Raw genomic sequence first — 22,507 nt, forward strand, 5'->3', positions numbered from 1 at the left:
GGGGGTGGGCAGGGGCAGGGGTAGTTCAGGGCCTGAAATGCAGAACAGGTTGACTCAGCAGCCAGAGCAGATACTTTTGGTCACCCGTCCTTGGCACTGAGGGCAGCTGCAGGGAGGAAAATCTAGGCAGGAGTTGGGAGCAGACCCGCACGTAGAATTAGGGACAAAAGGAATAATTCCAGTGGCCAGTGACAACAGTGGCTTCTCCTGGCACCTGGCCTGGGTCGGGGCTGCAGAGATGCTCACACCCCCATAAGCTCCCCGGCTCCTCCCAATGGGAGAGGCCTCCTTACCCCTGGGCACCGGGCACCTGGCTCCTGAGTGGCCATCAGGAGCCTGGAGCCCCGGCTCTGCTGTGTCACCATCCTGCTGTATGTCCTTGGGCAAGTCCCTTCCACTCTGGGCCTTGTCAGGCGAGGGGATTGGCTTAGGGGATCTGGAGCGTTCTCCAGCTTTACTATTTAATATAACAATTTTAACATTAATATTTCCTATTCTAAATGAAAAAGTCCTGAGTCAAACAGATGGGAGATCAATCCCGGCTTTCTCCTTACGGGCTGTGTCACGTCTCTGCCCCATGTTTCTCCATCTATAAAATGGGGTAAATAATAAATAGTTACCTCACAGGGTCACCGTGTAGTTTAAATCAGATAATCATTGCTGAGGCTGAGTGCTTAACTAGGTACCAAGTACTGTCCTAAGTGCTTTGCACAGATGAGCATATTTAATCTTCCCACCAAACCCTCCAAGGCAGGTCTCATCAGTTCCATTGCCAAGGGCACATAGTGACAGTGTTTCAGAGCAAGGGTTTTAAAGCCAGGACTTCCAGAGTTCTTTATGTCTCATGCTAACCCAGTGCCAGCACACATAATAAACCCTCAGTAAGTGTTGGAAGGGAGAGGGAAGCAGAACCCCATGGTTGTTGATATACCTCGATGGAGACACTATTAAGCTCCCCACCAAACAGATAGGGACACCAGGCCCAAAAGGATGAAGTGATGTGTCCTGGGCCACCGCCAAAACGGTGACAGTGCGAAACCCAAGTATCCTGGCTCAGAGCTCCCTCAAGTCTTTGAAACAGGAGTGGATCTCATGCAAGTCTGCTGGCAGATGAGTGGCCCCAACCCAGGCTGATCTCAGAACTTATCACTTGGCTGATTAACATCTGAATATCAGCGCCGTGCTTCTGGAAATGCCTTTGTCTTCCTCTGTGTCGAGTCCCTGAACTCATCTAGGTAGAATCCTTAGTTGCTAGGTCTCGCATTTAATAAGAATTGTCTGCCCAGGGCACTTAAAAAGTCACTCTTGGCTTGAGACTCAGTTCAGATATTTCTTGAGTGTTTACTGTGGGTAGAACATGTATTAGGTGCCAGAGCTACAGGGAGATGAAGGGACTACCTCCCTGCCCTGCCCTCCGGGAGTTCCCAGTTGAATCAGACAGATAAAAGAAATTCCCTTGCTCAAGAATAATTGCTTAAAGATGGGCAAAAATGATAAAGGCCAGTGTTGGTGATGGTGTGGAGAAGGAATCACTCTTGTTCCCTGCTGGTGGGAAAGGAACTTGGTACCACCTTTCTGGAGAACAGTCGGTCACAGGGACTAAATGTCATAAAATTGTGCCTGCCCTTAAGATCCTGCAATCCTACCTCTTGAAACCGGCCCCGGGGAAATAGTTGTGGCTGGGCACAAAGATTTAGCTGTAGTTATGTTAATACAGCATTGATTATACTAACGACAAACTGGATGTAACTCGAATGTCCCTCAGTGGGTGCTTGGTAAATGAGGCCAGGTCTTCCATACAAAGGTCTTCATAGAACATTTCATGCTGGAAAGAGGTTCACGTTGTTGCCTAATGGGAGAGAAACAGCAGGTAACAACAGTATCCGTGCAGTGATATCATTTTTTTTTTTTTTTTTTTGGTCAGGATACATATTTGCCACGATGAGAGCTAACATTTATTGAGTCAATTACAGGGATTATGTCAATCCTACAACATAGATCGTTTCTTTAAAAAAAAAAAAAACCTTCTAAATAAACTTTTTCATATCATAGATGCGGTTTTTATTTTCATTTTACAACTGGGGAAATGAGGTTCAGACAGTTTAGGAGACCAGGCCACCTGTGTATAGCTGGGATTAGAATCCAGCTCAGAGAGCCTGTGCATTTAACCCCGGGGGCTGTGGCCTTCCTGTAGGCAGAGAAAAAGGTAGGGAAGAGCCACAGTAGTTCTCTTTTTTTTTTTTTTTTTAATTTTTTTTCAACGTTTATTTATTTTTGGGACAGAGAGAGACAGAGCATGAACGGGGGAGGGGCACAGAGAGAGGGAGACACAGAATCGGAAACAGGCTCCAGGCTCTGAGCCATCAGCCCAGAGTCGGACGCGGGGCTCGAACTCACGGACCGCGAGATCGTGACCTGGCTGAAGTCGGACGCTTAACCGACTGCGCCACCCAGGCGCCCACAGTAGTTCTCTTTGGATGCAAATTTTTCAGTTATTTATTAAATGTATTGTTACTTAATTTAGTCTTCATTATATTTATCTGCATTTTCTTTTTTTTTTTTTTCTCTCGATGAGCACGGTTATTTTTACTTCAGATAATACTGGCCTATTGACCCTACAAATCAAAAAGATCAAAAGCTTGAACTGTCAACAGGGTTTTTTCCCTGCCATGCCTTCCAACTGCCAGAGGGCTGTTTCAGGCTAAGGAGCAGGCACACCAAGATCCAAACTCCTGCAAAGAGCGGAACCTCATCCCCAGCCAGCCCCCCTCACGCAAGATCCCAAAGGGCTAGGTTCCAGCCGAAGGGGTTCAGTCTACCCACCAGCCCCTGACCTCCAAGGCCTGGACCTCACCTGCAATTCAAAGGTGGGCACTCTGGTCACGGTGGCCCCATTCCTCTTGATGTAAGGCTTCCAACCACCTCATTTCAGAATGAACCAGGCAAGGAGAATCCCAAAGCAGGTGGCAAGGATTCTTAAGAAAACCAAGATTCATGTTTTTCCCAAATCAGTTAGCGATCCCCTAGTCACCACCCACCAACGGGTTAGTTCTTTTTACTCCCTGTGCTGGCTGGCTGCTGTAATAACTGTTCATGATTTAAACTGTCACAACGGCTCTTAGACGGCCATATCTTAGGTTTCCACCCTCTGAGGAAAGGGAGACGTTGAGAGCAAGCCAAAGAACTGTTGGGGGGGGGGGGGGGCGGGGAGGAGTGGGAGCGTGGGCGGAGGAGGAGGGCAGGGAGTTGTAACCATACCGAAAATAGCAAAACGGCAATAATAAACTTAACCAGCATTTACTGAGAACTTAGACATGCTGTGAGGTTTACATGCATGATCTCATTGAATCCTCCCTTAAAACACCAAGAGGTAGATCAGGCACTGTTACTACATGACCTCAAAGGTGGGAGAACCCAGGCGGAGTGATATTAAATAACTTGCCGGAGGTCATGTCACGCAGCTGATAAATGATGCAGTTAGGATCCTAAACCCAAGACCTCCTCTTGCTAAGTAGCGCCTTCCTGGAGCTGTGGGAGCCCCAAACAGTCTTTACACCTCTCGGTGCACACACACACACACACACACACACACACACACACACACACACGCACGCACGCACGCGCGCACGGGCGCGCGCGCATGCGCTTTGCAGTTTCAGGGAAACTGCTGCTTTCAAGTCTCTTGGCCAGAAAGAGCTCACATTTCTTTTGGATTTATGTGAGGCCACTTTGGAAATAGGCCAGCTCGACGACTCTGAGATCAGGCACCCGGGTTTGTATCCTATTGCCAACACTACACGTTTCTGTGACCTTGGGCCTCAGTATCTCAGTGTAAAATGAAGATTGGTAATAATACATACACGCATGTACACAATCGCATGCTGACCATAAGGTTTGGAAATATACTATTATTTTGCCTGGATTATAATGTAACATAGCTAAACCGTTCACATTGGGTTATTCTTTGTTATTAGTATTTGTCTGTTTTCAGACTTAATGGCTACTATGTATTTATCTCATGGGGGTTATATGCATGCGCCTGTGTATATGTATACATACAGATATAGATGTTTAAACACATGTATATATATTGAAATATGTGTGCAAGGAACTTAGCATACAGCCTGACACACAGCAGGGGCTTAATACGTGATGGCTCCTGTTATTTTTATTTTCAGAAATCTGGCCTCAACTGACTCTCACCAATGTTAATTCAGTGCTTGCTATGGGAGGGCCCTGGGGGGAAGCTCACACCCAGTGGGGTAGGCAGACATCCTCATGAAGAATTCTCATGGGAGTCTACATAAGTGATGTGCTACCTATATGGACACAGTGCTTCAAGAAAATAATAGACAAAGGAGTGCATTATTGCCAGGGAGACTTAAGTGGTAAGATTTTTATTTTTAGGTTAAATGCACAATACAGATAGGTGCACAGGTCTTAAATGTACAATTTGGTGAATTTTGATGGAAGTATACACTCGTGTAACCACCACCAGAATCAAGATGGAGAATATTTCTATTCCCTGCCCCCCCCCCAAGCCCTTTTGTGCCCCTTCCAGTCACAAAGGCAACCACAGTTCTGTTTTTTCCACAGTAGCTTTGCCTGTTCTTGACCTTCATATAAATGGAATCATTTACAGTGTCTTCTTTTTAGGTCTGGCTTCTTCCATTTAACATGGGTGGCAGGTTCTAAGTTGAGCTTCAAAGCATTGCTAGGATTGAGTAAGTAAACAGTGGGGGCCAAGGAGGTAGCTTGAGAAAAGGTAAAAAGGGAGAAAGATTAACATAGTATGCTTGGGGAATGGTAAGTGTGGCTAGAATAAGGGTTGGGTTCCCAATGGGGAATAGTGAGAAAGGGATGGAAAGGTAGGTTGGAGTTTTGTTTTGCAGGATTTTAAATGCCAGGTCAAACAAAGTATGTGGACTTTATCCTGAAGGCAGTGGAGAGCCACCTAGGATTCCTGAACAGAAGATGAAATGTGGGTTTTGAGAAGAAACATAGATATCTATCTCCATAGCAGATAGCATAAAATGAGTAGAAAGAGTCTGGGGCCAGGGGATCAGTCGTTGGATCGTTCATTCATGCATGCATGCATGTATGCACGCATGCACATATGCGGGCATCCATTCAGTCTCCCAACTTTTTGACCAGATAGACTGTTCATTCATTCACTCAAAAAAAATGTATCTGTGACTGGGGTCTGGTTTGACCATTCTCCATTACATTTCATCCCTGGCTTGGGTCCTTGGACTAGAAAACAAATAAAAATTTGATAAACCCTGTCTGTTGTTGTTTCAAATTCTACTCTCCCTTCTTCCACATTCTAGAAAATCCTTAATCTATTCTGGGCATCATCATCAAGTCTTAAGAAAATCTTCATCCCCATCAAGTATATTTTTCTTGAAGACCCTATTGGGCAGGCATCCCCTTATTTTGTGAGATTAGCCCCAAGAAACAGGAAAGGCTTAAATCAATGAAAGCAAGATTAACTGCTTTTGGTGGAAGGCTGGCATTAGGATTTCCCAAAGTGGGTTCTGCACTGGGCCACTGGTTCTATAGTTGTTGCAGGTATATGGTAGGGATAGGGAAGATGATTACATGGCCACCTCAGTTTGGGAAACCCTGGGTTGAAAAAGCAAACAAAACAGCTTTCCTGAGGCGCCTGGATGTCTCAGTTGGTTAAATGTCCAACTTCAGCTCAGGTCATGATCTCACGGTCTATGAGTTCGAGCCCCACATCAGGTTCTGTGCTGACAGCTCAGGGCCTGGAGCCTGCTTCAGATTCTGTGTCTCCCTCTCTCTCTGCCCCTCCCCTGCTCACACTCTGTCTCTGTCTCTGTCTCTCAAAAAATGAATAAAACATTGAAAAAAAACAGATTTCCTAACTGTTGGACTTTTAGAGACTTGACTGTGCATTGCTAATTTTTAAGGGGGTCTGGTGAGTAGCTCTACCCGAATGGTTGATCCCAGAACCTTTTCTTGGGCATTCTTGTATTGTCCAAAAACACATCTGTGGGATTTCCTGACTTGACTTTAGAGAATTCAAAAGCAATTGAGATCCAGGAGAGGCATGGAGCAAACTGCCCAGGACAGTAAAGCCAGAGAGAGGAGAGCCAGGAGCTGTGAAGAAGAGGGTGCTACTTCCTCAGGAAGGGTGGGGTGGGGTGGGGTGGGGTGGGGTGGGGGAAGGGAGTGGGCTTGAGCCTCACAAGGAAGTGGGAAGAAGAAAGAAGCTTCCCAGCTGGAAGAGGAAGTGGCTCAGGCTGGACTGGGGCCTGGAGAGGATAGGCATCATGCAGAATTCTATGGAAATGTTCTCTTCAAGACTGACTGCATCTGGATGCTGTTGCAGGACAGAAGGAAGAGGAGGAAAGAGTCCAAGGTTCCTGGCCACCGACTGGAACACAGGGTCCCCCATCACAATCTCTAGGGCTCTACCCACACCCACGGACAGAGGCCTGTGAAGCTGAGCTCCACCCCTTCCTGTCCTGGCTCAGACACTGTCACAGGCCCTGGGCTGCAGCTGCCCCTGCTGTCAGGGGACCAGAGGATGATCAGGTGGCGCTTCCAGAAAACAGAGTCTGAGATTTCGTGAAAGATGGGCAGATCTGTGTCTCATCACCACCTAGGTGGTGGCTTCAGGCAAGTTTGCACACGAAATTACGGCTGCCGCTAATGTTCTGGGGTAATTCCGGCCCCGGGTTCAAGTCCCAGCTCCACACCCTCCTTGAACAAATCACTTTACTTCTCTGGGCCTCAGTTTGCCCACCTGGAAATGAAAAGCCTATTTTTTCCTAACAGTAAAATATTTTAAAAAAAAATAATAACATAATAGGTATAAAATAATTAGCATGCGTTGGGCACTAAGGGCTTTGTAAAAGTGTGTCTGTTCCTTACCAACAATAAATTCCTCCAAAGCCCATTGTCTCTGCAAAGGGAAATTTGTGGCGTGTTAAAATGGTTAAGTGATGTTTTACTGTAGGGGGTAAAAACTGGTAGAACTAGTTGAAACCAATTGTTTTTTATTTTCTGTAAACCCCACCCATCTCATCCCCCTGGGGTCAAACAGGGCATAAGAATAACTCAGTGGGGCTCTGCTCTAATGGACACTCCTGCGGGGAAGGACTCTCATTCCCAGGGATGCTAGACGCCTCCTCTATCCCCAGCATTTGTCCCCTGCTGGGGGTGACTCAGACTGCTTGATAGGCGAGGGGTTGGGGGTGGGGGGGTTGGGGGGGGAAGTGTCAGAGGTCACTACACTAAAAAAAAAAGAAAAAGAAAAAGAAAAGAAAAAAGAAAACCTTCCATTTCCCTGGCGGGGCCTGTTTTATAACAGATCACTACATCCCCAGGCTCCAGGGGAAACATCCCTCCCTTACCATAAACTAATCCGTCCTGAGGAAGTGAAGACCGATTCCTGCCTGAGGCGTCCGTAAGGGCAAAATCCTGGGGTGTGATGTTTGAGGCTGGCCAGGTCATTGTGATGCAGGTTTTGCTTTCTGACCCCACACCTTCCCTGGGGCCTTGCTGGGGCCTTGCTGTGGCTCCTGAAAGCCTCGTGGGGTCTTGCAAACAGTTCTTGGGGTTGGGAAGGTTTAGCCTAGAGGCTGCTTGGATGCGGGGGTACATAGGTGGGGGATCAGCTTTTGAAGATGGCACCAGGTCGCGGGTGTTTGTGAAATGTGATCCTGGCAGATAAGACATCTGGCACTAACGCTTTCTTCCGTTCTGTTTTCTCTCGGGGGGCACCTTCAACATCACAGATCACAAATCTTACCTAAAAGGAACCCGAATGACCTTCAAACCCAAACCTTTCATTTCACGGTTGAAGGGACTGGTTCAGAGAAGAGTTAACTTGCCTAAGGTCAACACAGCCAAGGAGAAGCAGAACTGGAACTCAAACCTTGACCTCCTGTCTCTTGGTCCAGTGCTCTCTCCCCCACTGGGTAACAACAGTACTGGTAGCAGCCGTGTTAAGTGCTTCACATGCATTTCATCCTCACAACCATCTATGAAGTAGATACTGTTACTGCTGCCATTTTACAGATGGAGGAAACAGACCCAGACAAACAAGCTCAGGGTCACGGCTAACAAAACGCAGAACCAGGATTTGAACTCAGGTCTGGCTAGAAACCTGGGAGCTCAGATCATTAACACTAAACTTAACTCTCAATACTCCAAACCACCTCCTGGGCTGCGGGGAGCCTGGAGAGTGGACCAGGGTGAAGCAAAAGGCTCCCAAACGTGTCACATCCAGGTGAGGCTAAGTATAAGCTGTCAGTTATCCAAGGGTGACCGAATGAAATACTGTGGGACCCTATATTGGGTCATCAATCACTTCAGAGGCCACTAACAGTTTTGAAATATGGCCACACAGCCAAAGCCACTAGCTAGAGAGTCAGGTCCCTGTCACCTGCCTACGGAGACTCTTCTCCTCCTGGAGGTGTCCTCAGGGCCCTTTAATGGGTAATACTGGGGGTGTCTGCTCATGACTGAGGAGGGTGTGAATGACAGAGCTCGTTGTGAAAGGGGAGGGGGCTGAGGCTGAAGCATCTCTCCAGGGACAGTTGTCAAGGCATGACTCAGATTTCGAAAGAGCCTGGGCAGAGAGAACACTCATGCTCACTTCCCCTCTGAGGATGAGGAATCTGGTGACTAACCTCCATCACCAGGCACATCTGCCCTGGGCTGCGTGCCCTGGTGGCTGGAGCCGAAGAAGAGACAAGACAAGGAACTCACTGTTTCCCTGGGAGGCAAGATAAGCCATGTGTAATGACAGCAACAACAGCTGACATTACCAGGACTTAGAACACAAGAGTGGTGCTAAATGCTTTGCGTGTGTTCAATCATTTAAAACCCTACAAGGTAGGAGTTCTGCCTACTTTGAAGATGAAGAAACGGAGGCTCCGAGAGATCAAAGAACTTGCGTAAGGTCCCACGGGTGGTAAACGGTAGAGCCAAGGTTTGAACTCAAGAAGGTTGGCTCCACAATCTATGATCTCAACTAGATGGTGCCCTACCGTGTGTTCATGTGTGTGCACGTGCACGTGTGCGGGGCAGACGCTCTGCAGTAGAATCCTGCATCCCCTGGAGGGGGAGATTAGCACACTCTCACGGAGTCCACCAACACGTGAGAATCTGAAAATTCCATCAGGAAACCGATTTTGCAGAAAGCCAGTTGTAGACAGAGGAAGGAGGCAAGGTTTTCCAGAGTAGAGGGGTTTGGTGAAGGTTCCCCCACCAAGCTTCCTGGTGGGCAGAAACATACCTTATTTGTTCCTCCCCCCGGCCCGTGGCACAAACGCTTGGCCAAAGCAGGTCCTCACTAAGCCTACTGAATAACTGCTTGCTGAGGCAACATCGACTGGTGGTTCAAGGGCTTGAGCTTTAGAGCCAAATGTCCCAGGTTCGAATCCTAGCATGGTCACTCTAGGGCTGTAGGACACCATCAAGTTCCCTGGCCTTTCCACGCCTCAGTTTCCTTACTTAGAAGATAAGAGGTGGTGATTGTATCTAAACCTTTGGGCAGTTGTAAGGATTGAGTGAAACCGGTCAGGGAACGTGTTCATCACAGTCTGGCATATAGTTAAGTGCTCAAAAAATAAGAGCTACCATTGTAATTTTTAATGATTCAATGAATCTTCATAGTTGTTTAAATGAATAATGCACATATACAGACAGCAGGTCCTGAAGTGGAGGAGATTCCAGAACATCTGGAAAATCGAAGGTAGAGGTGGTAAATAAATAAACCCAGCCCGGGAGGGAAAGCTGACCACAGCGTGACATGTGCCCAGGTAGTGTGGGCAGCCTGTCCAGAGCACACTCCACTAACCCCAGACACTCACTCCTGTTCAGCACTGACACACCAGGACTCTGTGTCCAAGCCAGGTCTTGGACATTTTCCTTGTAGTTCCTCAAGGAAACCCTCATCTGAACCCCGCAAGCCTCCAGTTGGATCCCTGCAGACAGATGATAAGGGGAAATACATTTTTAGCTTTGTTGGCCATGGTGGCAGTGGGATTAATAGGTGTTTTTTAGCGAGGCTCCCTTTTATTTGAAAGTGGGCAGTAACTTTTTTTTTTTTAAGTTCCTTTGAGAGAGTGTGCAGGAGTGGGGGTGGGGCAGAGAGAGAGGATCCCAAGCAGGCTCTGTGCTGCCAGCGAGGAGCCCAACCTGGGGCTCGAACCCCAGCGATCCGTGAGATCGTGACCCGAGCCAAAATCGGGAGTCAGACGCTTAACCGACTGAGCCACCCAGGCGCCCTGGCAGTACCTTGTTTAACGGTGGCCCTTTTAACATGCAGACTGATGATGGCAATGGGGATGGGTCGCTAAGGCCAGAGAACAGGTGCCTGGAAAGAGTGGGCCTCCGGGGCTGAGCCAGGTGGGTTCTGTTCTTTGCAGAGGGCCCTCTCCTCCTAGGATGGAGGCTGCCTTCCCTGGCTGCCTTTTGCTCTGGACAGTTCCTGGCAACAGAGAAAAGACTTTCCAAAGAGTCCTCTGGCTGCTTCTTCCTCCCCCGCTCAGGGACAAGCCTTCTCTGATTTGCTACTTTTTTAAAACCACAGTTTCCTTTTTCCTTTCTTTCTTTCTTTCTTTCTTTCTTTCTTTCTTTCTTTCTTTCTTTCTTTTTTAATGTTTTATTTTATTTTTGAGACAGAGACAGACAGAGCATGAGCAGGGGAGGGGCAGAGAGAGAGGGAGACACAGAATCCCAAGCAGGCTCCAGGCTCTGAGCTGTCAGCACAGAGCCCAACACGGGGCTCAAACTCACAAACCGCGAGATCATGACCTGAGCCGAGGTCGGACGCTTAACTGAATGAGCTACCCAGGCCCGCCACCCCCCCTCCCCCCACTTTTCTTTTTTATTAGCAGAAGAAATACTGTCCATAAGTAAGCCGAAAGAATAAAATATAAATGACCCCTGATCCCATTATCCCTGATACTCTCTGGTGTGTATCTTTCCTGTTCTTTTTCTATTCATATAAATGGGTTTTTAAAACAGGAAGTGACTAATTTACTAAAAGTAGAATTTGAGACTCAGAAGTAGAAAACAGACCCAGCTTCTAGACCCAGAAGCTTTCAGTAAGTTGCTGCATGAATGGGCCTCCCTTTTCTCGTTTGTAAAAGGGTAACAGCAGCTACCTCATAGGGTTGTCATGAGCATTAAATGAGATAGAACACTGAGCCCAGTGCCTTGCCTACAGTAAGGACTCTAACAATTGTGCTGTAAACTCAGTAAATAACTTTACGGGCCTCCTTTCAAACTGGCTCAGTGTGCAACTACATTCGGGTATCTTATTCATCACTGAGCTTCTGTTGAAGGGTATTTATATTAACTCTAATTTTTTAGGATTATAAACGATGCTCTGATGCATAAACTTGCAGATAACTCTTTGCACCACAGAGATTACTTGCTCAGACTAAATTCTTATGAGTGAAACTGCTAGATCCAAAATGAGCTAAAATCTAAAGCCCACGTTTGGACTGATTCACATTCCCTCCAGCAAGGAGAGAGCCTGTTCCCTCACCCTTAACAACACTGGGGTTTGGCATTTTCTTTCATCTTTATCACCTTGGTAAGTGAAAAAACAAACAAACAAACAAACAAACAAACAACACTTGCCTGCTTGTTTTCCAGGTATTCAAACCTTCTCTTGACTTTTTTAAAGGGACGCTTTGAGGACAGTTTTAGACCCCATAATGATTCTTCCCGTCCAAAGCACTGCCAGGAAGGAACACAGGTGGTGTTAACAGCAGAACTGTGATAAAAACCTCAAGTACAGAACCGAAGAGGGTCTGGATGCTGCCCACCCCTCACCCCTCACGGGCACAACTTGCAGCTTCTTCCATGCTTTCAAATGAGGGCTGTATTCTCTGTGTAGGGCGTGTGGCCTGTTTCTCCACTAAAGTCCAGGGATGGGGTAGAAAAGAATTTTACGATGAAATGTTTACAGAGCTTCAGGCACATGTCCAGGATAGCACTTTGGGGATCCATCAGGCTCCATAATGGTATCCAGGATGATGCTTTATCCAAAACCTGAGGTTCCAATCCAAACTCCTTTCTTAAGTAGGGATGTTTTCTCCGAACATCAAGTTCAAATGGGGCCAAAAATCCAACCCCACCCCCCCCCTTCACTACCTCCATCCTGATAAAGCCAGAGAGAAGCCAGAGATAAAGCATAGGAAACATATTCTAAACTGAAAAGAGCTTCACACATCGGGCTGTTAACAGAGGCTGAGTGCTGAGTGCTTGCTGTGAATTAAGCCGTGTACTGAGGCCAGAAATAGGTGGTGGCCAAGGACCCTAAGCTACATGCTCACCTATAGCCCCGGCTATCTTTTATTAGGTACCTACTATTAGCCACTGGCTTTCCATTGAGATCTTATTTAATTTAATCTTCAAATCAACCCCACTGAGGGATGATGGGGAAACTGAAACTTCCAGAAATGAGTCACTGGTCCAAAGGCATATGCTAATAAGAGGAAGTGTAGCAACTCGAACTTTGCAAGTCTTCCTTGGGGGTTGGAGGTAGAAGGCAGCAGCCGATTTCCCCAGGATGTCAATTAGCTTCTGTACATTGTACATGTTCATCCGTTTTTCATTTATTCAACACATTTATTGAACACTTACGTTGAGACCTGGGACAGGCGCCACATAAGATTTATTTTTCTTTGTGTGCTTTCTGCACTCCAGAATCTTATAAATCCTTCCTACCTTACAAATCCTATCAACCAACCTATCTCTTTTTCTTCCTTTCTTCCCTCCTTCCCTTTTTCCTTCCACCACCCATTCATCCATCCAAGGCTTTATTCTAAGCATTCAGGATGCTGAAAGGACTGCTTCCAAGGCTTTAGGGTCAGGCAGACATCGGTCTGATTCCGTCACTAGTCAGACAGCCAGGTGACCCTAGAGGAGTTCCTTCACCTCTCAGAGCTGTTCCTCTTCTGCAAAGTGGGGATAATTATGACAACTACTTCACAGAACTCCAGGGAATGACATGACCTGCACATAAAGCACCTAGAACTGTGCCTGGCATGTACAGGGATGATGGCACGTACTAAGGACAGTATCTCCTTTAACTTGCAGAGCAATCATTTCACCGAGGAGGAAACTCAGGTAACAAGGAAGTAAAGTGGCTTGTCCAAGGTCTTAGGCAGTTGACTCCAGAGTTGGTACCCTGTAGTAACTTGGCCAGTGCTCCAGGAGTCAAGTCCGTCTGGAGTGGATTATGTGACCCCATTTGACAGGCAGGAATGGGATAAAGCATCTAAAGCACGTAGCACAGGGTGAGTGCTCAATTAATGATCATTTTAATGAAGTCAAGATTAGAACTGATTCCTGAGCTCCCTGCTTCGAACCTGCAAGTTGGGCAGCCCCCATTTTCCATGCACACACTTCACAGGGAGGCTCCAAGCAAGGACTCCACATCTTTACTATCTTTATCTCTACCTTTGCTCCAGGAAGAATGGGGACAGAAGGACCACTTAGTTAATGGGCATTAAAACTGGGGTTTGGGGGTGCCTGAGTGGCAGCTAAGCATCTGATTCTTGATTTCGGCTCAGGTCATGATTTCACAGTTTGTGAGTTTGAGCCCCACGTCAGGCTCTGCGTTGCCTTGCTTGGGATTCTTGCTCTCTCCCTCTCTCTCTGTTTCTCTCCTGCTTGTACTCTCTCTCACTCTCTCAAAATAAATAAATAAACAGCAACAACAACAAAAAACCCCTGGGGTTTTGTAGGGGTACCTGGCTGGCTCAGTCAGTAGGGTGTGTGGCCTTTGGTCTTGGGGTCATGAGTTTAAATCCCACATTGAGCACAGAGATTACTTAAAAAAATAAAAATATTTATAAAAAACAACAACTGGAGTTTGGCATAGTATTTCTAATTAAAAAGCAATGCAAGATCAGTGCAGAAACCTGGTAGGGAAGAGAAGATAGGGAAAAAATTAAAATTCTGTCATTTTAGCACCCACAGAGAAGTACTGTTGACATTTGGGAATTTGTCCTTTCAATATTTTTATGTAGGTCAACAGATTTTCATTAAGTCTTGGATGCCCATGAAGTCTTGATGTGTTAGGAAAAAAAGGACTGTTTGCAGCGCCAACATGTCCAACAGCGCAAGTCTTGTACCCTAAGATGGCACTGTGCTTGTGCAGTCCACAGCCTCTGCAGACAAACAAAACAGCTCCTGCTCTTAGCATGTACTTAACTCCATGGTCCTAACCTTTATCCCTCCCCAACACGTAAAAAGTGTCACACTCTTTCAGAGATAAATCTGGAAAGGAGAAGGAGGGATTTCCAGAAGTAATCTAGAAAAGGAAACCTGGGTCATCTCGCATGTAACGCCTCCCTTTTCGTGATTCATTAATCTGGTCTCAGAGGCTCCGAGAGAAGAAATTTACCCAGTTGTAGAGCTAGGAAGTGACCAGCGGCCAGGCAGAACTTGAACCCAGGGCAATCCCTAACTTAACCTAGTTCTACAAGAATGGAGGCAGAAAGATGTGGGTTCAGATTTCAGCTTTTACTTATCAGCTTTTACTTATCAGCTTTTCACTTTTGAGAAATCATTTAACTCCTCTCAGTTTCTTCACCTGTAAAATGAGGCAGCAGCTTCCTCATGAGGTTTACATGAGAATTAAGTGAGAAAAAAAGGCTATCCTAACAATTACTGAGTGCTCTGGGCCAGGCATTGCAGAATGCACTTCACGTGCATTATCTCATTGAATCCTCACAATGACCCTATTTCACAGGTGAGGAAACTGAGGCTCAAAAAGCTCAAGTCATTTGCCCAACATCACGTGGTTGGGCTGGGATTTGAACCCAGATCTGTCAGTCTCAGAGCAATACTGTTAGCTAACATAGGTAACTCTTAGCACAGGGCTTCCAACATACAAACGTGAAATAAACAGCAGCCACCATTATTTGCTTACACTGTTGTGAAAATAATTACTATGTCACATGTGACTGGTTGGTCTCTGTTTTCAATCTTCTCAGCCAAGAAACCAAGAATTGGGCCAATCCATAGAGGAGGAGAGATGCCAGCCCAGCTTAGCCCTGGGGCATGCCCAGGCTACACAGGAGGAGGAAAGGGGTGTGGGCAAAGCTTGGGTAGTGTCTCTCTCAAACCTTGGCATCTGTGATTCGTTTAATGAAGGGCTAGAACAGCCCACACCTCACAACTGGGAGGCATAGCTCTGCTGAGGGGTCTGGTAACCTTGTAAACTGGCTCATGGTGCCCGCGCCTACCTACCCTAGACCATTAGTCTATGGTCTCCATTCCACCCAGGGTGCCTTCCCATGTTTGGAGACATGGGACCCCTCTGCCCCATGATCTGGGCCTCTGCTGATCTCTGCAGATGGGTGTGTGTGATTAAAGAGGCAAAATCCAGAAGTAGAGAGAGAGGACCCATTTTAAAAAGTCCAGCGAGCACAGACACGCCGCCCGGAATCCCAGCCTCCATCTGAGCCCAGCCAACATGAGTCACCTCCACAGCCCTTTACCTGTGAGTTGCAACACAGCTGACAGAAACTCCCAGCCTTCCAGGAGGCGGGCAGACCAGTGTGCCATTCCTTGGGCCGCAGTGAGCTTTGCAGTTACAGCTGGCACCAAATGGCTCTCCTGCCACCAATAACATCTGCAAAGTGGTTGGACACCGGCTCTGTTCTTGGATCAAATCCCAGCTCCAGCTCCACACTTCTAAGCTCTGCAGCTTGAGTAACTTAGTCACTTGTACTTGTTTCCTCATCTCTAAAACAAGGACAATCAAAGCGCCCCTCTCACAGGGTCCCTATGAGGATTAAGTGAGACGATGCACGTAACGGCGGAGCACGACGTCTGATATGTGGTTATCTGAGCACCTACCGTCCGCCAGACCCGTAGTAGGCACTGGAGGTTCAAAAGCGAACAGGACAGACAAGGTCTTTACTCTAATGGAGTTCACATTCCAAAAAGGGGGGGGGGGGATGAACAATAAACAATCAGAAAAATATAAAAAAGCTGTAAGAGTTTTGCAGCGAGCCGAATAAAGTGGTGTGATATAGTGACTGAATGTGACTTTAACAAGGGCAGCTGGGGGGCCCGGGTGGCTCAGTTGGTTGAGTGTCCGACTTTGGCTCAGGTCATGATCTTGCAGTTCGTGAGGTAGAGCCCCGCAAGGGGTTCTGTGCTGACAGTTTAGAGCCTGGAACCTGCTTCAGATTCTGTCTCCCTCTCTCTCTGCCCCTCCCCTGCCCGTGCTCTTTGTCGGTCTCAAAAATAAATGTTAAAAAAATTAAAAAACAAAAAACAAACCCCCCCCCCCCCATTACCCAGAAAAAACAAGGGCAACTGGGAAGGCCTACTCTGAGCTGATGACTTTATTAGCAATTACTATTACTATTTACTGTTATTCGTCAGGGTCCCCTTGGCTGCCACCAACACAGCCTCCAGTGAGAAACCAACCTCTGACATTTCTCAAACCCAGTACCCTTTCTCCACAGTCCTGACCTCACCCTGAGAAGGCTTCTTCAGATTCTGACTTTACCCTGAAAACCTCCATCATATTGGCAGGAGGAGCTGAAACCGCACCCTTCCCTGAGAGAGAAAGGAGTGGGCCAAGGCGAGGCTCCCAGGAAGACAGAGCAAAGAGATAATTTGCTAAAAGGGAAGAGGGGGTGGGCAGAGAACAGAAAGAGAGAGGGAAAAAACACATACCAAGATCTGTAGCTTAGATTTAATTTCAAATTAATCCTGGTGGAAGCTCTAAAAACAGCTCTAGCATTCTCCTAAGTGTGTCTGTGGATCTTTCGGGTTTACCAACCTTGTTCCTCACAGAGCCAGCTCATGGCAATTATTCCACAATTACTTAGTCTGAGGAGTATCTGATTTCTCCTGTGTTTCCAATGAGGAAGAAAGCGCTTATTAGGCTCTGTGAAATGACCAGCTAGCTAAGGCTTCAGAGGTGGTGGACTTCAACTTTTCCATCCCTTCTGTGCTGGCCAAAGGTATCTGGTTTGCTCATCTCTCATTCAGATCTGTATCACACCAAATAAAAGGCTGCTTCCCACCCTATCTCCACCCCCCACCACATGCACACACACTCCAATTGTAGACTCCTCAAGAACAGTGACCCTGTCTTCTTGGCCTCCGTCTCCTCAGAACCCAGAGTAAGGCCTGGCACACAACAGGTGCTCAGTAAATCATCTGTTGAATTGCGGCCACTGACTTCAGCTCTAAGGGACAGCCAGACTTGGAGAGGACTGAAGATTCAGATCTGGGCTCTGACACTCAACTAGCTTTACCCCTGGGCAAGTCAATTTACCTCTCCCGCCTCCATTTCCTCACCTGTTAAGTGTGTTGGGAAGGAAGGGGGTGCAGTAATAATATCAGCCACGGTGGGTTACTGTGAGAATCAAAAGAACTCACTTGAATAACTGTAAGATTATTCAAAAATAACATACTGTTATCTTAAGGGGAAAGCTCCGAAAAACAAAGGGAATTTACACACAGGAGCCCCCCCCCCCCCCATACGGTGGGGTTGGGGCGGGGAGATCGGCTCTCTGAGAATTCCCCAGTGACTGAAGTATTTGATGCTGGGTAGAGGAAGGGGCAAAGGAATTGAGGGGATGTTCCCAAGTATCCAGGATACTAACTAGAAACAGAAATCGACCTTTGGCCAAGTATCTGTCTCTGTACTTTTCCTCTATCTTCTCTCCAACATTTTTTTCCCCTCCCTCTCTCCTCCCTCTTCTCCACCTCCCACCCCCACACCTAGGAAGGAATTGGCCAGCTCCACCTAGCCGGCCCCCCTTGGCTCCGCCCCCAATGCGGCAGGCCAAGAGTTAACAGCTGCACCTGTTGAGGCATACCTGCTGTCGCCGGCACCTGTACCCATAGCCAATCAGCACCAGCGCTGCCGGGAACCTACCTGTCAGCAAAATCCCGACACTCAAACCTCAACATAAATCAAACACTTCCCTGGGCAGGGAATGTCTGTGTCAGGCAAGAATTAGAGACAAGCGGTCAGCAGAGCCTCAGTGCTGGTGCCCGTCTTCATCTTTGAGCTTGGGAGCCTGGGAGCAAGAAGATGTCGAATGAACTTGAGTGAGTAAACATTGGTGGATGCCTGGCGCTCTCTGAGCATGGAGGCTCCGTGGGGTTTCCAGAAGGGGGAAGCGCAGGGAGGCCGGCGCCAGGATTCACAGAGCAATTTGTAAGGGTAAATGAATGGGCTGACGATCTCACTTTGACGTGTTGAGGCAAGCCCCATCTCAAGCTAGAGTTGAGTGTTTCCCTGGGAAAATAGGTTTTTTTCTCTCTCTCTCCATGCTGAGCAGTTTCGAGCCAGGTAGGGAAACACAGAGGACTGAAACCGCGAAGGCTGTCGGCACCACTTTCTAATACTCTTAAAGGGACTCAGAAATCAGCTCCAATCCCAACTAGGCTATCTTCTTGACAAAAGGAACTTCTTTGAGGTAGTTCTAAGAGCAGTCTTAGGCGGAGAGCTGGATTTCTCTAAAGGGGCTTGTTTGTTGGGTTGGAACAGTCCCAAGTGGGAAGGTTACAGAGTGGTGTTTAAACATATGGGCTCTGTAGTCAGCCTGACCTAGGTTCAAATCCAGACTCTGCTCCTTATGGGGTATGTGATCTTGGACAAGTCATTCAGCTCACCTGAGCCTCATTTACTTCATCCAGAAAATGGGCACAAGAATGTTTTGTAGGGTTCCTGACAGAGTTGTGTGTGATAAAAACTGTAAAATGCTAAGCACAGAGCTCGGGTCTGAAGATGCATTAACAAAATGTAGTTGATTTTATTCAGAGGCAGTTCTAAGTCTGAAGAAGCTGAGATGTGGTTTTCAGTGAGGTCATCTCCATTGCCTGGCAGGATGCAGTGCCTTCCTGCCCATATGAGTGAGATTTAGACTCCCCACTGGCTGATGCTGATCTTCACCATGGACCCCCTGCTTAGGGTCTAGACCTCAGAGAAGGTGGCTTGGAGCTGGGATTCTGGGCTGCTTTAGTTTGGGTTCAGGGAATTGGCAGATGCCAGGCTTCTAAACCACAGACTCTCCTTGCTATGCTCAGAGGTGAGTGGGCAGAGACAAGGGCGGAACCATCTTTTTTTCTAGCTACTCCTCAATAAATTGTTTTAAGAACATGAGACCTGCGGGGGGCAACTGGTGGGTCCTAATTGCAGACAGTGTTCCATGACACCCGCTAGCTCTTGAGTTCTCCTGGATTAGCCAACTATGTCCATAGTACACTGACTGGGCATCAGATTTCACTTAACAAACTCCCTGGGGTTGACGATGTGTTGACAACTGGAATAAAAGCAGGGGCACTGGAGGCAACACCTGGGTTCAAATACCAACTGTCGCTACTGAGCTGTGTGACCTTGCACAAGTCACTTCACCTACCTGAGTCTCTGTTTCCTCACTTGTAAATTGTGGGTGCCATAGTGGAGTTGTTGGGGGACCCAACTACTTTGGAAAAGTGATTGGTTTAAAGCCTGATAAGGAGCAAACTAACAATACCCTTGTTACTTCACAGAGAAATAACCGATGAGTATTTATGAGCCTCTTGCTTTTTATTTTTCCACACTCCTAAAACAAAAATCTTAGGTCTTGTAGATCTGCTGGTTAACACTGCAGAGGCTGGAGACAGAATCTGCTCATTAGTGCCCCTTTGGGGGGGTGGGGGGAGGGGTTGGTAAGGTCCTGAAGCTGGGATACTTGAACAGAAAGGTTTCCTGATTTTCTCCTTCTTAATGATTTGGGTTTGAAGTCTGATCAGCTGACAGTGGACACTTCTCTGATCCGATTGGGGGAGGGGGAGGGGAACCTGTGCCCGCAGAGTAATTGCAGACAGACTCGGAAGCCACCATCTGAGATTACAAGGACAGAGCCTCAGTGCCCTGGGGCTGGGCTACACTTACGGATAAGGTGGGGGGGGGGGGGGGGGGGGGAGGGTATCAAGTGCTTGGCTTGCAACTTTTGAGTAGTTGCTGCTGGTGCTGCTGTGACCACAGGCTTGGCTGCCGAATTCCCCCCCCCCCCGGCCTCCCCCCCCCCTCAAAGTGCCGAATTAGGAGGGCTGGTTCTAGCGTCCATCTTGAGCTCCGACAGTGTGATGAACTCTTGCCAGGCCTTGGTGTGGTGGGAAAAGCCGGGCTCGTGTAGGACTAAATGCTGCCACTTGGCAACCGCAGGATCCTGGTGAAATTTGTTTCTCCCCTCTGACCCTCTGTGTCCTCCTCGGTCCAACATGGGCTGTGCACACCCACCTGGCCGGGGAAACAATGCGCTCCGGCGTGCGGGCCACCCGGCTCGGGGCAGGCCTCGGGTGGAAGGCGGCACTTCGAAGGCCGGGTCCTGGGGTGCATGGCGGCGCGTAGTTAGAACCCCGCTCGAGGCGGCTTGCGGGTGGAGCACTCCAGCCTTTCATGTGGTCGGGCCCAGCGCCTGCCCGGTGCGTCTGCCTGCCTCGGGGCCAACGCAGGCCGCCTCGGGTGCCGCCAGTGGGCGCCGTCTGCTGCCCCCGAGCTAGAGCCGCCGCAAGGGATCCTGGGGCTGCGCGAGGCGCAGGAAGTCGCGGCCTGGCGCGCTCCTCTTGCGGGACGCAGTGGGCGCCTGCGCGCAGCCCGCCGTGGCTTTCTGAGGGGGCGGTCGGCTTACAGCCTGGGGTCTTATCCCGGTTGCTGTGGGTCCTTCGGGCCCCTTTGGTGCTACAAGTAGAGTGCTGCCCCGGGGGCCTAGTGTGTGCCTGGCGCACCTGCCCTGGCTCGCCCCGCCCAGGAGGAAATGAAGCGTTAGGAGACTAAGTGATCAGCACATAGTAGGTCTAATCGAGTGGAGGAGAGAGAGTGAAGTGAGCGAGGCGCACCAGGATTCCCTCCTCCAGCCTTGCACGGTCTTCGGACTGAGAGCCCACCTGCCGCCTAGAATTTTCTCCCTCCCGAAAGCCTTGGAGAGACGGGACTGCCCGTGGGAGGGGGACAGGGGACGTCCCAGTGGGTGACCGCAGGCCTCTGTCGCCGCTCCATCTGATCTCCAGGAGCGCCAGGCTCCAGACTGCCTGGAGCGCTGAAAGAGTTAACCAGGAACGCCTCCCCACTGCGGTTTTGTGGTCGAAACCATGATTGCCAGGAGCAAATTTTTGTCGTGCACAAGGTGTGTTATTAAAAGTCGGAGTTACGCTGCTGGTGAATGAAAAGTTAAGAGCCCTCATTAAGCTCGGCCTGTAAAACAGGCGGACTGAGGCTGAGACAACCCTAACGGCGGCGGCTCCGGGTGCGGGACGCTCCCGAGGCTCCTGCCACTGCACTGGCTGCCCAGGCACAGCGAGGGCCCGGGGTCAGGTGCCTGGAGCCAAAGGGGGCGTCGGGGGTCCACCCAGAGGAAGCCGAGCCGGAGGAAGGGCGGACAGGAGGAAGGGCCACAGGGCCGAAACAGAAATAACATACTGGAAGCTTTCCCTTTGGTGAAAACAAAAGCAACAGCCAAGCATTGACCCGAGGGGCCGACTCCACAGCAGACACGGTGCCCGGTGCTTGGTAAATACATGATCTCCTTTAACTCTCCCAACAATCCAGTGAGGATGGGAGCGTAAGTGCAGTGTTGCTCAAGGACGGGTCTGAGGCTTGCCCCAGGCTTGCTCGAGATCTCCAGGAAGAGCTGGAATCTTCACCGGGTCTCAACCGAGGGGCTAGAAGGATGTTCCACACCAATGTGTCACCCTGCTTCCTATCTGCACAGATATTGAAAAAAGAGGAGGAGATACGCCAACCTGTTAATAGTGGTTATCTCTGAGTGGAGGAATGCAGGTGAATTCTAGTCTCTGCTTCCAATTTGCTCTGTGTTCTACATTTTGTATATTGTGGTTTTACATACCTATGTTACTTTTGAAATGGGGAAGGTGAGGAGAGAGAGCCATTATTTTGCAGAGAATTATTGGTTCACCTAAAACTGATGTTCTCCAAGTGTGGTTCCTGGACCAGCATCATCATCTTCACCACCTGGGAACTTGTTAGAAATGCAAATTCTCAGCCTCACCCTAGACCTACTGAATCAGAAATTCTGGGGGTGGGGTTCAGCAATGTGTTTTAACAGGCCCTCCAGGCGATTCTGATGCATGTTCAAGTTTAAGAACCATTGGCCTAGAAGACCTGGCAGAGGATTGGGAGACAAGAGGTTCCCAGATCCTCTTCTGACCTGCCACGTAGTTGCTTGGTCAGCAAGCTGAGAGCTCGTTGCTATGGGGGTCACGCTTGTGTTTGAGCCCAGCTCTGCCATGTAGGGACCAGGTGACTTTTGGTTGAGCTCCTTAACCTTTCTAGGTGTCAGTGCTGTATGTGTAAATTAGTGATAATATGCCTCCCCCCCGCCCCCCAACAGGTCAAGTACAAGAATGAAAAGGCACGGGGCCTGATGCTTTTAAATAGCAGTTCCTTTTCCTTCCCGTGTTGCCCTTCCCCTCTTGGGAGCTCAGCATTTGCAACATGGAGCAAATAATCCTGGCTTCCTTTCAT

At 48.5% G+C, this 22,507-nt stretch overlaps 1 protein-coding gene and 1 long non-coding RNA gene across 4 annotated transcripts in view; one reads left to right on the top strand and one right to left on the bottom strand.

Annotated features, from left to right (window-relative positions):
- On the bottom strand, nt 1-3,158 carry LOC147577842 (uncharacterized). The gene is made up of 4 exons (XR_015254141.1): nt 2,855-3,158; nt 1,734-1,849; nt 294-589; nt 1-106 (listed from the first exon to the last, which is right to left on the bottom strand). It is a non-coding gene; the product is annotated as an uncharacterized LOC147577842 (long non-coding RNA).
- Nucleotides 3,159-17,828: 14,670 nt separating this feature from the next.
- Nucleotides 17,829-22,507, top strand: part of GRHL3 (grainyhead like transcription factor 3) — a 35,165-nt gene continuing 30,486 nt past the window's right edge. For all 3 annotated transcript variants that reach the window (XM_086716039.1, XM_086716040.1, XM_086716041.1), the window contains exon 1: nt 17,829-18,084. In XM_086716039.1, the coding sequence (XP_086572165.1) occupies nt 18,068-18,084 (17 nt within the window). In that variant the 5' untranslated portion in view covers nt 17,829-18,067. The remainder of the gene's footprint in view (nt 18,085-22,507) is intronic.

This window comes from Puma concolor, chromosome C1 (assembly GCF_028749965.1).
Source record: "Puma concolor isolate L17-30 chromosome C1, mPumCon1.1.hap2, whole genome shotgun sequence".
NCBI classification, from domain to species: Eukaryota; Metazoa; Chordata; class Mammalia; order Carnivora; family Felidae; genus Puma; species Puma concolor.